This window comes from Hemiscyllium ocellatum, chromosome 23 (genome assembly GCF_020745735.1).
Source record: "Hemiscyllium ocellatum isolate sHemOce1 chromosome 23, sHemOce1.pat.X.cur, whole genome shotgun sequence".
Taxonomy (NCBI): Eukaryota; Metazoa; Chordata; class Chondrichthyes; order Orectolobiformes; family Hemiscylliidae; genus Hemiscyllium; species Hemiscyllium ocellatum.
In genome coordinates, this window is record NC_083423.1 from 36,771,957 (window position 1) to 36,787,186 (window position 15,230).

A 15,230-nucleotide genomic window follows, 5' to 3' on the forward strand; every position below is an offset into this window, starting at 1 on the left:
TTAAAATTTAATCTGAGAAAAAATTCTTAGTTGAGAATGGGGTCTTCATGAAATCTTTTAAAGGTGTGAGAAATTGTAATGGACTATTATTTCATTGCAAGTTGCAGTCAACTATGGAGCTCCCTTCACTTAAATCAGCAACTGCTCTGCTCTGGCCACTTTAATAGAATTGATAAGTTCTACAAGTAGAAATCTGATGAACCGATTGAAAACATTTTCCACTGCAGCAGCGGGAGTGGTGAAAGCGAGGACCAGAGGACAGCCAGAAAGGTAAATTTCCCTCTTAAACTCTTACCTCATGAATAGGCGTAGCAAAGGCTCAACAGAGTGGACGCAGACATGGGGATTGCTGGGCACATGAACTGATATATTCGGCCTGTGGCCAACTCCAGCTCCTCACAGGCCAAACTGGGGAACTGGAGCTGGAAGTGGATGAATTTTAGATTATTTAAGAGGCTGAGGGAATGATAGGGAGGAGTTATAGGAGGGTAGTCACACCTAACTTACAGCATAAATGTATTTGGGCGACCGTCAGGAGACGGAAAGGGAATTGGCAGACAGTGGAGGAACCCCCCCACCCCGGCCATTGCCCTAATAATAAGGATAGCATTTGAATATTGTTGAGAGGGAACCTGCCAGGAGAAAGCCACAGTGACCATGTCTCTGGCAGTGAGCCTGGCTGTGTGGCTCAGAAGGGAAGGGGAGATAATAACAGAGCGATAGTGATAGGAGATTTAATTGTGAGATGTACAGACTGGAAATTCTGTGGTCGGGAGTGAGACTCCCAGATGCTATATTGCCTCCCAGGTGCCAAGGTCAGGGATGTCTCGGATCAAGTCTCCAGGATTCCTAAAGGGGAGGGTGAGCAGCCAGAAGTCACAATGACATATGTAGGGAAAGGGATGAGGACCTGCAAAGAAAACGTACAGAGTTAGGTTGGAAGCTAGAAGGCAGGACAAGCAGAGAAGTAATCTCAGGATTGCTATCGGCACCACGTGCTAGTGAGGCTAGGAACAGAGGAAGCATGCAGATGAACATGTGGCTGCAGGGCTGGTGGAGAAGGGAGGACTTCAGATATGTGGATCAGTGGGATACCTTTTGGGGAAGGCAGAACCTGTACAAAAAGGACGGGTTGCACCTAAACTGAAGGGCACCAACATCCTGTGCAGGTGGCTTACTAGAGCTCTTCAGGAAGGTTTAAATTAGACTGGCAGGTGTGTGGGAACCAGAGCTACAGATCAAATGATGGAGTAGGTAATACAGCGTGCAGAATTTCTATGAGGAGTGATAGGCATTTAATAGGGCAAAGATGCAGTCAATGTAATGCGTTGAAGTGTGTCTATTTGATTGCAAGCATATTAGATTAGATTACTTACAGTGTGGAAACAGGCCCTTCGACTCAACAAGTCCACACCGACCCTCCAAAGAGCAACCCACCCAGACCCATTCCCCTACATTTACCCCTTGACCTAACACTACAGGCAATTTAGCTCAGCCAATTCACCTACCCTGCACATTTTTGGACTGTGGGAGGAAACTGGAGCACCCGGAGGAAACCCACGCAGACACGGGGAGAATGTGCAAACTCCACACAGACAGTTGCCTGAGGTGAGAATTGAACCCGGGTCTCTGGCGCTGTGAGGCAGCAGTGCTAACCACGGTGCCACCATGCCAGCCGTATCAGGAATAAGGGTAACTTAAAGCATGGATCAGTACTTGGAACTATGACGTTGTAGTCATTACTGAGACTTAGACATCAGAGAGGCAGGAATGATTGTTCCATGTTCCAGGGTTTAGATGATTCAAAAGGAATGGTGGGCGGAGGGGAGGTAAAAGAGGTAGAGGAGTGGCATTGCTAATCAGGGATAGTATCACAGCCACAGAAAGGGAGGTCATCGAGAAGAGTTTGTACAAAGAGACAGAATGAGTAGAAGGGAGAAAGTGAAGACTGCAGATACTGGAGATCAGAGTCGAGAGTGTGGTGCTGGAAAAGCACTGCAGACCAGGAACATCCAAGGATACAGAATTGGCTGGCCCATAAAAGACAGAGGGCGGTGATAGATGGGAAGTATTCAGCCTGGAGCATGGTGACCAGTGGGGTCCATAGGGATTGGTTATGGGACCTCTACTCTTTGTGATTTTTATAAATGACTTGGATGATGCAGTGTAAGGGTGGGTTAGTAAGTTCGCCAATGACACCAAGATTGGAGGAGTTGTGATGTGTGGAGGACTGTTGTAGATTGCAACAGGACATCGACATGATGCAGAACTGGGCTGCTCAGGGGCAGATGGAGTTCCACCTGGAAAAGTGTGAAATCATTCACTTTGGAAGGTTGAGTCTGAATGCAGAATATAGGGCTAAAGGCAGGATTCTTGGCAGTGTGGAGGAACAGAGGAATCTTGGGGTCCATGTCCATGATGCTTTGAGATCCCGCAAAGTTGCCACTCAAGTTGATAGAGTTGTCAAGAAGGCATGTGTTGGCTTTCATCAGTGGGGATTGAGTTTAAGAGCTGCAAAGTTAAGCTATAATGCTATAGAGTCCTGGTTAGACCACACTTGGAGTATTATGTTCAGTCCTGGTCGCCTCATTATAGGAAAGATATGGAAGCGTTACACAGTGTGCAGATTTACCAGGAGAGTATGTCTCTGAAGAAAGGTTGAGGGAGCCAGGGCTTTTCTTATTGGAGCGAAGGAGGAGGAGAGGTGAATTGACAGGTGTACAAGATGATGAGAGGAATACATACAAGTGAATAGCCAGAGACATTTTCCCAGGGCGGAAATGGCTATCACGAGGGGTCATAATTTTAAGGTGATTGGAGGAAGGTTTAGGGGAAATGTCAGATGTCGGTTCTTTACACAGACAGTGGTTAGTGTGTGGAATGCACTGCCAGCAGTGGTAATAGAGTCAGATACATTAGGGACATTTAAGCGACTCATGGATAGGCACATGGAAGATAGTACAGTTAGACAATCCTTTACCCAAAATACGAAAAGCTCAGAAATCTGAAGTTTCATCATGAATTATTTTTCTCACTAACAAAGGTTTTTTGGCATGCAAACAGTTAACCAGCTCCACACCCACTCGACCCAAATCACTCAGATACGACATGGGGGGTGAGACCCCCCAGGTGTCAATTCTGTCTCAGGGCCCATTGCACTCACAGGCGCATCTGCTGTGCAGTAAAATTTTTTTTTAAATTTCACCGTTAAACTGTCACTTATTCTGAAATCCAAAACATCCAGAATTCCGAAAACCAGCTGGCTCCAAGGGTTTCGGATAAAGGGTTGTGTACCTGTGCAGTGAAGGCAATTAGGATAGTCTGATCTTAGATTAGGATAAAAGGTCAGCACAAGATCGAGGGCTGAAGGGCTTATACTGTGCTGTACTGTTCTATGCTCTATTTTCTAAAAATGCTGGATTCAATTACCAACACATTATTCAGTAAACTCTTTGAAATATTAATGTAAATTAGTTTTCAACTGTTGAAAAAATGGATACTATGTGTCATTTGAATTATTCATTCTACAATTTCTAAATTCTTTTCAATGTCAAGAGATGTGAACAGGAGGATTGCATTCATTAAGGTAAGGTCAAAAATCACATGACACCAGGTTGTAGTCCAACAGGTTTATTTGAAAACACTAGCTTTCAGAGCGCTGCTCCTTCATCAGGGGATAGTGAGAGAGAAAGACCTTAGACACAGAATTTATAAGGAAAAGATCAAAGGGTCATACAACTCTCAAGCAAATGAATTGAACACATGTAAGGTGGTTCTTAAATATTTCATCAGTTACAATGGAGGTGCAGGTTTCGATTGATTAATATGCAAATCCCAGAACTTCTTTCAAGTGGCTGCCCCAAAATAACTTAAAGTGTCATCAACATAAAGGAGTTGACATCTGCAGTCAGACAATGTATTCTAGGCATGAGGTTTTGTTTGGAATCTGTCTTAACCTGGAGTCAAAACTGGTTTTATTTCCAAAGTAGACATTTATAAAATGCCACATTGACTGACCGTCTACAAATTATGCACTTTTTGAACGAAATACAATACATTCTGCAAATACAAATTCATCCCACAGATTTGTGTGCGCGTGCATGTGAGATAGGGAGAATGCATGTGTATGTGCAAGTGAGAAGGGGAGAGAAATAATGTGCATGACAGAGAGACTGCATGCATGAGTGAGTATGAGTGTGAGTGAAAGAAAATAGCCCCAGCTTATTCAGCCTCTCTCTAAATAGCTCAAATCCTCCAACCCTGGCAACATCCTTGTAGATCTTTTCTGAACCCTTTCAAGTTTCACAACCTCTTTGCGTTAGGAAGGAGACCAGAATTGCACGCAATATTCCAGAAGTGGCCTAACCAATATCCTGGACAGTCGCAACATGACCTCCCAATTCCTATATTCAATAATATTATTTATTATATGTTTTGTTTCTGTTTTTGGAGTTTGTAACTCATGGAGTTTCTGTGTGTCTGAATGCTCTGACCAATAAAAGGAAAGCCTACCAAACATCATCTTCACTATCCTATCTACCTCTGACTTTAGTTTCAAGAAACTATGAACCTGCACTCTTTTTGTTCAGCAATACTCCCCAGGATCTTACCATTAAACATATAAGTCCTGCTCTAATTTGCTTTTCCGAAATGCAGCACCTCGCATTTATCTAAATTAAACTCCATCTGCCACTCTTCAGCCCATTGGCCCTTTTGATCAAGATCCCATTGTACTTTAACCTTCTTCGCTGTCCACTACACCTCCAATTTTGGTGTCATCTGCAAACTTACTAACTGCACCTCCTGCGTTCACATCCAAATCATTTATATGAACGATGAAAAGTAGTGGACCCAGTGTTAGTCCACTGGTCACAGGCCTCCAGTCTGAAAAGCAACCCTCCAGCACCACCCTCTGTCTTCTACCTTCGAGTCAGTTCTGGGTCCAAATAGCTAGTTCTCTCTGTATTCCATGGTTTCTAACCTTGCTAACCAGTCTCCCGTGGGGAACCTTGTCAAACACCTTTCTGAAGTCCACACAGATAACGTCCACTGCTCTGCCCTCATCAATCCTCTTTGTTACGTTTTAAATAACTCAATCAAGTCCATGAGATATGATTTCCCACGAACAAAGCCATGTTGACTATACCTGATCAGTCCGTGCTTTTCCAAATGCATGTAAATCCAGTCCCTCAGGATTCCCTCCAACAACTTGCCCACCACTGATGTCAGGCTCACCGGTCTATAGTTGTATGAACTTTTTGTTATAAATTCCGTATCTAAGGTCTTCCCGTCTCACTAGGATTGTAGAAGCAGTGACTCCAAAAACTAATGTTTTCAGATAGACTTGCTTGATTATAACCTGGTTTCATGTGATTGTTGACCTTGTTCAACTCAGTCCAACACCAGCACCTCCACATTCATTTCTGTAAGAAAGAGGGAGAAGAATCTAAAAGGAATACAAATGGTTTGAATACACTTATGAAAACAAACAGTACAATTATTTTTCCTAATGTACTGATAACAACTGAATTTTGGAAGAATTCTAGGATTTGCTACTTTGGCTGATCTTGTTAATTACCAAACACAATTAAATACAATGACCGGTTACACATTTTTCATTAATTTCATTGTTACTCTTGTCCTGCTTTTATAACTGTTGCCATTATGTTATGGCAAATATAATTTACAGGTGACAAGATAAACAATCGTGGCTCAGGCCTTCATTTACCATATATTTAATCAATCCAAAGCATGAAAAAGGGGCAAAATGGTTTTTTAAAAAAAAACTTCAGAAACAGTCCAATAAAATGAAAGAACAATCAATTTGCTGTGGGGTCAAGGAGATGAACTGTTTGCAGAGAACAGAGAAAACAACAGTGTCTTGAATCCAAAACAACTTAATTCCAAAGGATTCATTGTTTCACATGGGAATGCTGACTCCTGACAATAAAGGCAAAGCATAGGAAGCCGGTACTTTACTTTGACATGGGTTGAGTGAGCACAGTGGTTCAATGGCATCATGTAATCTTTCAAATAACAGTTAGACAATGATTAGGTTAAATCAATGCTGTAGATTTTTTGACATAACAATGGCTAAGAAGGAATTCTCCAAACACAGATTCTCTGAAAACCTAAGTAATACATTGACTGGTACTGTCCCATCTGGGCAGGTCAGAAGGAGAAGAGGAATCCGCAACATGAAGTTCAGGACAACTCCACAGGCAGAGATGCAACACATACATTTTGTATTGTTGGGTGCAACCAAACAACAATTTGGTGGGGTCCAGACTTCTTCCCACAGCATAAGGGTAATACTATTGCACTTTCATGTTAGTGTTCAAATATTGCTGTGTGTCAGACCTCACTTATTCAGTTAAACACAAAACGCCATAACCACCATTACCATAAAGGTTGTGCAATTCAAATAATTACAGAGTTTTGAGAAGAGGATGAAGGGTTATGTGACTCCATATACTCCAAATTCTGACTCAAAGGTGGTCAAAACTTGTGAAAGGAAAGCATTTCCATGGAGAACCACTATTAGTAAAGCAACAGACCAGATGGTCTCCATCACTGTTAAAATAGCTAATTATACATAAATTTAGAGTAAACCAAAAGAAAGAGGTAAGGGCCGCAATCACCTATTACAGCAATTTCCCACAGATGCTGGTTGACCAACTATCTTCAGTTCTTTGGGTTCAAAAGAAAATCGCAGCACAATTATCAATTAATAGTCTCTCAATGCTATCTCACTGTGCAATGCAAGACACATGGTTAGACAGTGCCCACTTATTCCCTCCCACCCAAAACCTTGTACATTTATCTGATTCACTCTCTTCCAAGCCGCCCTCTCAAACCAAACCAGGTGATAGTCAATCTATTGCCCAGTTTAATTCCAAGCTGAGCTTCAAACTCTCATGATAGCTGCCCACAAAATTGATTCCTTTTAGCTCTGGGTCCTAACTTAACACTGGCTGGTGAAGGGCTTATGCTCGAAACGTCGAATTCCCTATTCCTGAGATGCTGCCTAACCTGCTGTGCTTTAACCAGCAACACATTTTCAGCTGGTCTTCCCATCCAAAGAGTTACTTAGGTTTTAAATCAATCTAAACTCAAATTCCCAGACATCATTTGCTCTTGAGATTGATCTTAGTCTCTTGAGCTAAGATCCTAATTTGCACAATGTCCTAGAGACCCACTATGCTTGATTCCACACACAAAACTCCCACTTTTGTTGACCAAGTACAACATTCTCCAGTGCTGAAAATGTGTTGCTGGTTAAAGCACAGCAGATTAGGCAGCATCCAAGGAACAGGAAATTCGACGTTTCAGGCCAGAGCCCTTCATCAGGAATGCAGGAAATTCTACGTTTCGGGCCAGAGCCCTTCATCAGGAATGAAGGGCTCTGGCCCGAAACGTTGAATTTCCTGTTCCTTGGATGCTGCCTAACTTGCTGTGCTTTAACCAGCAACATATTTTCAGCTCTGATCTCCAGCATCTGCAGACCTCACTTTTTACTCCAACATTCTCCAGTCCTGACTTAGTCTGTAATCTTTGTTGCATCATTTTCTCTTGCCTTTAGCTTTTGCAGCACTGGTCTCTCATAAGTCTGTCATACATGTATTTCTGCCCTTGGTCTTTAAAAGACTCACCATAATGTTTCCTAATTCTCTTGGTTAGTTGTTACTCTTCTGTTTTCCCACCCATAAGCACCTCAGGGCATTTATTAAAAATTTTAAGTACTGAACTATCACCAAGTACATGTTCTTTCCTCACAAAAGTATAGTGATGAACAACGGTTATAAAGCAGCCTCAAAAGACAAAATAGTTAAAACATCTACAAACTATGAAATACTTGTCAATCTCCTACAGAGGGGGAGGAAAACACATTCACGTATTAGTAAAATTTGTTTATTTTTAAATAGCAATGAACTGCCTGACAATTTACAGCAAAAAACATTCACAGTATGAGCGGCTGGTAGTCAGGGAAGTCTAAATGGGACAAGGGCATCAAGCAAGGTAATCAGACAGTAATAATCTCTTGTTACAAACAAATCAGAGGTCGATTGTTTTTCAAAGCTTCCGACAAGATGCTCTTTCATCTGGTACAAAACAGCAAAATGGGCACTTGGAAAGAAATTTGATGTCTCTCCCAGCAGGGGAAAAAAGCAGACCATAAAACTGAACTGTTAACTTTTATTCCACAATGCATTTAAAGTCAATTTGCTTCTGGAGAATTTATGTTTTTAAAATCACATCTGTACCTGATTCTCCTTTATCGATTGCTTTCTGGAGCTTTTCTACAGCATTCAGTTAGACTTGCAAGCCAAGCCACTTCTAAATGCCAGATGACAAAGATCCAGAAACAGGAGGCAAAAAGTGAATGCCCCAGACTTTGCTCTGGCTCTGTGATAAAATTCCAAATTTCCACTTTATCATTCAAATTTTATAAACAAATTCACAGATGTGAACTTGCGCAAATCAATGCGTACCAGTTGATTCTCAGAGTATTAATTCAATATTTCCAATATATTCTGTTCATTTACAAACTCTGAATGAAAAAGTTTGTTTTATGGACCAGAACAGACTCCCTCAAAATATTTTAAGGTATTCTAGACCCTAACATTTCCTTATTTTTAAATGCAAATGTGAAGTGCCTGCTCCAGATGCAATACGACTAGTCAAACCACTTAATGTTTAGCAAAACACAATTTACTTAAACACTGCAGTTAAAAATACAACCAAAGATGAATTTATTTTAAATAATCTATTGGAAAACTTAACATAGTAGCTACTGTAACTATTACAAGCTAATCATTCCAGTGTAGTAACATCCCATGAGCACACCCTTTGGCAATAAGAAGAATTGCAGATTCTCACATGCAGCTCTCCTAACCAGGAGGGGAAAACATCGAGAGATATACCGAAGTTTCCAACTCTGCTCAGACCCTAACAGCTTCTGACACTACTGAAAAAACAAAATCCAGAAATCCTACTTTTACACCTGACCACACCAATTCAGGTGGTTGAAAAAATACCAAGGCCTCCCAAACTGTTTTCTCAAGTGGTATTAATTAGCCAGCTCAACATCTCTCACCTTACAACCTCTCTTCAAAAAAACAAGACAAATAACCTCAAAGTGAAAGCATTGTCACATTAGCAATAAAATGATAGATCTGCATGGCTGTGAGTGCTTAAAGCAAAAACATTAAATGGTCTCAGTAAAGAAAGGATTCAAATTAACACACTATGCAATGCCCACTTCACCACACATACCCTTATTTTCCGTTTGCAAATAGTTTACAAACGTAAGGTCAAGAGAGCAAACTACAAGTATAACCATCTGGCCATACACATCGCGTAAACTTTTGTATAGAATAAACTCAATTTTAAAAGAACAAATATCAAACATTTATACAGCTCCAAAAGAAGAAATTGCACAGCAGTCAACATATGACCTGTATGAACGAGATTGCCAAATTATGTCAAATCAAAAGCAACTTTGTGCTGTGGATTGACTGTGACAGAACAATGAATTAAGACTCATTTAGTCAACACAACTCTGAACTTCAAACATGGTTCAAGTCATTTTGACATGCTTGATTGTGTCCTGACACTCTTGTACAGTACATTATAAATGTAAGTTCATGTGCTGATAAATTAATTTCTCAAAGAAACTTGTCACAGCCTATAGAGCGATACAACTACTTCTGAAATGGAATAATACATGACATAAACTTCACCAGACTTATTAGGTTAGTACTCTCACGCCCTCCAGTTCTGAGCTGAGCTCAAATTAAAACAGGATTTGACATCTGTAGCAATTCAAGAAAGCATTTCAAAATCTGGGTACATTCCCTCTCCAGAAAATAAATTCTTGATATATCTGCTCCTAATGAAGCTTGTCTTTCAGACTATGTGGTAAAGGCAGATGGAGACTAAATACTTGCAACTAACTACACCCTAGAAACTGAGATCAAGTGCAGCAGCAGTCAAGATGCCTCTAAAATGCTGTCTCGCACCTATGCTGTTATCGCTTCTTTTCCTCTACCACTTTACTTGTGAAGTGTTCCAAACATTATGATGTAATTTAAACAAATATTTTCTCAGAATAATTTTAAATATAATTTTCATTAACTTTTTTTCCTTCTAGTTCAACTAGGTTGGCATTATGGAATAGTCTAGACATTGACCAATGCGCCCTTCAACTTGAGAAGCTTCTAAGTAGTTCCACATCTTTCACCATCACAAATTTCCAATATGCTACTTTAACAATGATGCAAACTCTGAGTTTTTGCAATCTTTGTTCAAAGATATGGCTGATGTGAAAAAACATTTTTCCTGGCTTTCTCTGTACCCTTGCCAAATGTGCAGTGACCATGTTTTAAACTCAACACCTTACTTCAGAGAATGTATAGTGTCTGCATACTTCAGTACAGACAAGGTCAAAGCATCCAAAAATGTACTCAGGAGGAACACTAAGGCTAAATATTAACTCTGTTTCTCTTTCTTCGGATGCTGCCTAACCAGCTAAATTACATTTTGTTTTTATTTCAGATTACCAACATCTGCAGGATCTTGTTTTATTTTAACAATATTGATGATCAATTTTCTCATGCATGCTAACTCGGTCGTTAGCATTGCTTCCTCAGAGCACCTGGGAGCTGGGTTCAAATTCACCCTCAATTTCATGTCTGTTCGGAGTTAGCATATTCTCCCAGCATCTGCATAGGTTTCCTGAGGGTGATTCGGTTTTCTCCCATAGGCCAAATGTGTGTCGGTTAGGCAGACTGGCCATGCTAAATTGTTTATAGTACCCAAGGATGTGTAGACCAGGCGGATTAGCCATGGGAAGTGCAGGATTACAGGGATAGGGTAGGTGAGAGTGTCTGGGTGGGATACTCTTCAGAGAGTTGGTGTGGACTCTATGGGTCAAAAGGCCTGCTACCACATTGTAGAGATTCTATAATTCTATTCTATGTTGAAGTAGTGATAAAATCTCAATGAAGATTTTGTGCCTATGAGCAAAAGAGCAAGCATGTTTTTCTGATTCTGCATGTGATTTATTTTCTTTTGCTTATTTGGCGATACTTATTCAGTGTTTCCATTCCAATTAATTTCCTGTACTCCAAATTCAGAAAATCTCACCTAATTGACCAATATTGTGGTAAAACATTTTCAAAACGTAACATTGCGCTTATGACACTATGGATAACCAAGCTTTTTTAATGAGGAATTGTTGGAAATGGTTGGAGTCTTTTGGCAATCTCAGAGCAATCTTGGCCTTGTACTTCATAAAGTACTGACACTAATGCTCGGAAACCTTTGTGGGATTCAGAATTTTAGTTCAACCACTTAAGTGCGCTATACTTTGCTCTTTTTGCAGAAGGAATCATATGGGTTTATCAGCTGTGAAATGAGATCTGCACTGTGCAGGCACATCATGAACATAGAAGATAGAATGTTCCAGGGCAGTACAGGCCTTTGGCCCTCGATGTTGCGCCGACCTGTGAAATTCATCTGATGCCCATCTAACCTACATTGTTCCATTATTATCCATATGCATGTCCAATGCCTATTTAAATGTCCTTAACATCGCCACATCTACTACTGTTGCAGTCAGGCCGTTGCACACCCCCTACTACCCTCTGAGTAAAGAAACTATCCCTGACTTCTGTCCTAAAGCTATGCCCCGCATGTTAGCTTTCACCATCCAAGGAAAACACTCTCGCTGACCACTATCTAATCCTCTGATTACCTTATCCAGATAAACATCATTGATCTTAAGTATCAAAGCATCTTTTTAGCAATGCAGCTCACATCAGTTGCTTGATCTATGCAAGGACTTATGTGACTAAAACCTGCACCACTGAAGTGAATGAAGAAGGTCAACTCTTAATTAAGTGTACTCTATTTCTTTGCCGAAAAGGGGGCCCAACTTATGTGCTTAAACATGATTCTTGACACAAGAATGGGACGGCTTATATATTAGACCAAGTGAAATGCCATGACCACCAGTCAGAGGAAAATGAACAAATCACAATTCACTTTCCCAACAACTACAATGCAATAGGGAGCAATCAACCTACTGTGTCACCTGTAGGATACCAAAACCTGAAATGCAAATTCATTTAAGTCAAATTTGTTGAGATTTGTCCAAGCCTGAATTCCTTTAATATAGAAAAGGGCCCAAGCTACTTCACATATCACACATTCCTACAGTGTGGAAGCAGGCCATTCAGCGCATCGAGTCCACACCAACCCTCTCAAGAGCATTCCATTTTGACCCAGCCTATTTCTGCAATCCTGCATTTCTCCTGGTCAATTCACCTAAATCTGCACACTCTTCGACAATGGGAGGAAACCTGAGCACCTGAAGGAAACCTATGCAGACATAGGGAGAATGTCTGTGTGGAGTTTGTACAGTCTCCAGAGGCTGGAATCAAACCTAAGTCTTTGGCACCATGAGGCAGCAGTGCTAACCACCATGCTGCCTATTAACACAGACTAGAGATAATGAACTAGAATGAAAAATGAACCTGCAAAGACAGGTTTGAATATTTGTTTTGAAGAAGTGCACAGAACTTTGAAGACTACATCATCTCAAAAGATCTCCACTACAGAGGAGGAATTTGACTCAAGGTATTCAACTAATGTTGGGGATAAAGTAGTGTGAACTAAAGGGCAGAATCAGAGAGGACAAGCATTTGGCAGCAGATTTAGAGCTGGAAGATCATGAAAAGGTCAGGTGACATGAGGAATTGAAGGATTTCTTCCAAAAAACAGAAATTTGAAAAATCTCATTCATCCAACTAAACAGTGATTTCTTTTCATGTTTCTATTTCTTTGATCCAATATTTCACTTTTCCATAATGTTTCCATATTTGACCTTCCAAGTATTATTTAATTTAACCATTTCTGTTCAATTTCTTTTCCCTTTTCTGTAGCCCAGAAAGTTGTGATCACCGAATCTTATGTGCCATTCCTTCGTTATCTATCCAGCATCATGCCATGCTACACAAGATACTAATCATTCACAACATTTCTCAATTTGCTATTGATGAACAAGCACCTTAAAAAGTGAGCAACTTAAAAAACAGTAAGCACTTCGAATTTCCAACAAGCAATATTCACCTGTATGGTCGTGAATCATGTGTACAGCTTTTATCATGAACCTTATTCGCTAATCTCAAACAGTAACATAAAAATTTAAAATGGCAAACAAGTCAACAATTTTACTGAAGGAAACCAGAAACTCAAGACAGACCACCTTATAAGCAAGGAGAGGAATTACCATACGACAGGTGGTTTGGATGCTAGTACAGACATCGGATAAAATTCCTTCAGAACAGCTCAACATTTTAAAATAAGCTAAACATGCATGAAATGCTTTGTTTATATAACAGTTCTTACACTTCAAAACAATTCTTCAAATATGTGATAAATTAGGTTATTTCTGGAAGGAATTGCATACAGTATAAATGCAAGTCTTTCTTCAAAGTCTTTATTTGGAGCAGCTGATGTTGGACTGGGGTGTAAAATTTAAAAATCAACACCAGGTTATAGTTCAACTGGTTTATTTGGAAGCACTAGTATTTGATGCGCTGCTCCTTCATCAAGTGGTTGACAACCTGATGTTGTAAGATTTTTAACTTCAAAGTCTTTGTCCTACTGTGTGACAACGTAATTCCAATGGTTAATCTGGTTACTTGCTGAGTTGGACCATTTCTGATTCGAGAGTACAGTACATTTAACATTAGAACACTATCTTTCTCAAAATAAAATTGTCGTATTGCTGTAGCTGTCTGTCAACTTAAAATACTGTTATGAGAAAAGTAATCTGATGTTGCTGAAGTCACGTTTGGGTTGCAGTGCAACAAGGCAGGGGGCACATACATTAAAAATTTTTTGCTCAGTTTTTCTCAACAATTTCAATCTAATTTTTGATTATCAAAAGAATGGACCACTCCAATTTATTTCGATCATTAAAACCCAGATTTAGCTTGCTTTTAATGAACAGCACACTAACATAAGTTTTATCAGCCCACATTCTCATACATTGTATTCAGTACATGCAAAATGTAATGTATATAACAACCAAATAAAAATTAGTTTCATACAATCTCATATGTCCAAATTATTATGGGCTCAGTGGTCACTTCCTGTGCTTTAATTGCAAATAGTTTAGACTTCAGGCTGCGCAATTCAATGCGCAGGAAAAGGTTCAGGAACAGTTTTGCTGGCGTTGGAAATGACTAAATTATTGAAGCTAAAATCAGTTACTTTTCGGGTACACAAATCACTACAGGCACGAATTAATCTTTAGAAGTGGTAAGCATTACATTCCACAACTTTACATTAAAACACAGTTTTACTTCAAGTTTTTTTTTAAAATTACATAACATTTAGCTGGTCTGGTATTTTTAATTATATTTCAACAAGTAAAATACAACATGATAGAATCAATTAATACAGACTCATTAAGAACATTTCCACACATAAATGAAAGTTGAAGTGAGAAATGTAGAGGTCCTCCAGAGTCAGACCCATCCCTACTGAATAGATGATTAGCCAGAAGCTATCATTAGTTGCAAAGCAATTTAAGGCCTCCCACGATGTCAAAAATGAAAGGAAACAAGGGAGAAGAAGCATCATCCTGTAAATCAGTAAATGAGAAATGCTCTTTCAAGGTACTCAAGGGCACATCGTCCTTTTCTGTTAATTCTAATAATGCAAAACAATGAGAGCTCAATAAAGAGGGCAGAGGGAGCTTTTAGCGCAATGTTAACTTTCCCTTAAAAATACTGAAAAGGATGCTTTTCCAATATAGAAATACATGAGGTTACATTATTTAATAAAGACAACCTTCTCAAATTATTATAGACAAATACTTTATTCCTTACAATCTCAAAGGATCAGACATACATTGGCTACTCTATTGCTATGTTAACCCAAGACCTTTAAAGAAAAAATAAGGCAGGACAATCAGTTTGTGAAACTTACCAATATGCTCAAAAACGAAGACTACAAAGAAAGGTGTGACAAGGTCATTTATCCCTTGAACATATCCACTGGCAGGATGCCTTATCGCCCATATGAAAAGAATGCGTTCAAAGATCTGGAAAATAATTTGAAGAAAATAGAATGAAGGAAATATTTTCTGGTGCAGCAAGGTCATTATTTAATTTTTGAAGATGAATGGCAACATAAATTGAGATTCCAGAACAACA

General features: G+C 39.7%; 1 protein-coding gene across 3 annotated transcripts in view; it reads right to left on the reverse strand.

Annotated features, from left to right (window-relative positions):
- Window positions 1-15,230, reverse strand: part of tbc1d22a (TBC1 domain family, member 22a) — a 391,538-nt gene that overhangs the window by 227,865 nt on the left and 148,443 nt on the right. For all 3 annotated transcript variants that reach the window (XM_060843181.1, XM_060843180.1, XM_060843179.1), the window contains one exon: window positions 15,004-15,118. In XM_060843181.1, coding sequence (XP_060699164.1) covers window positions 15,004-15,118 — 115 coding nt within the window. The remainder of the gene's footprint in view (window positions 1-15,003; window positions 15,119-15,230) is intronic.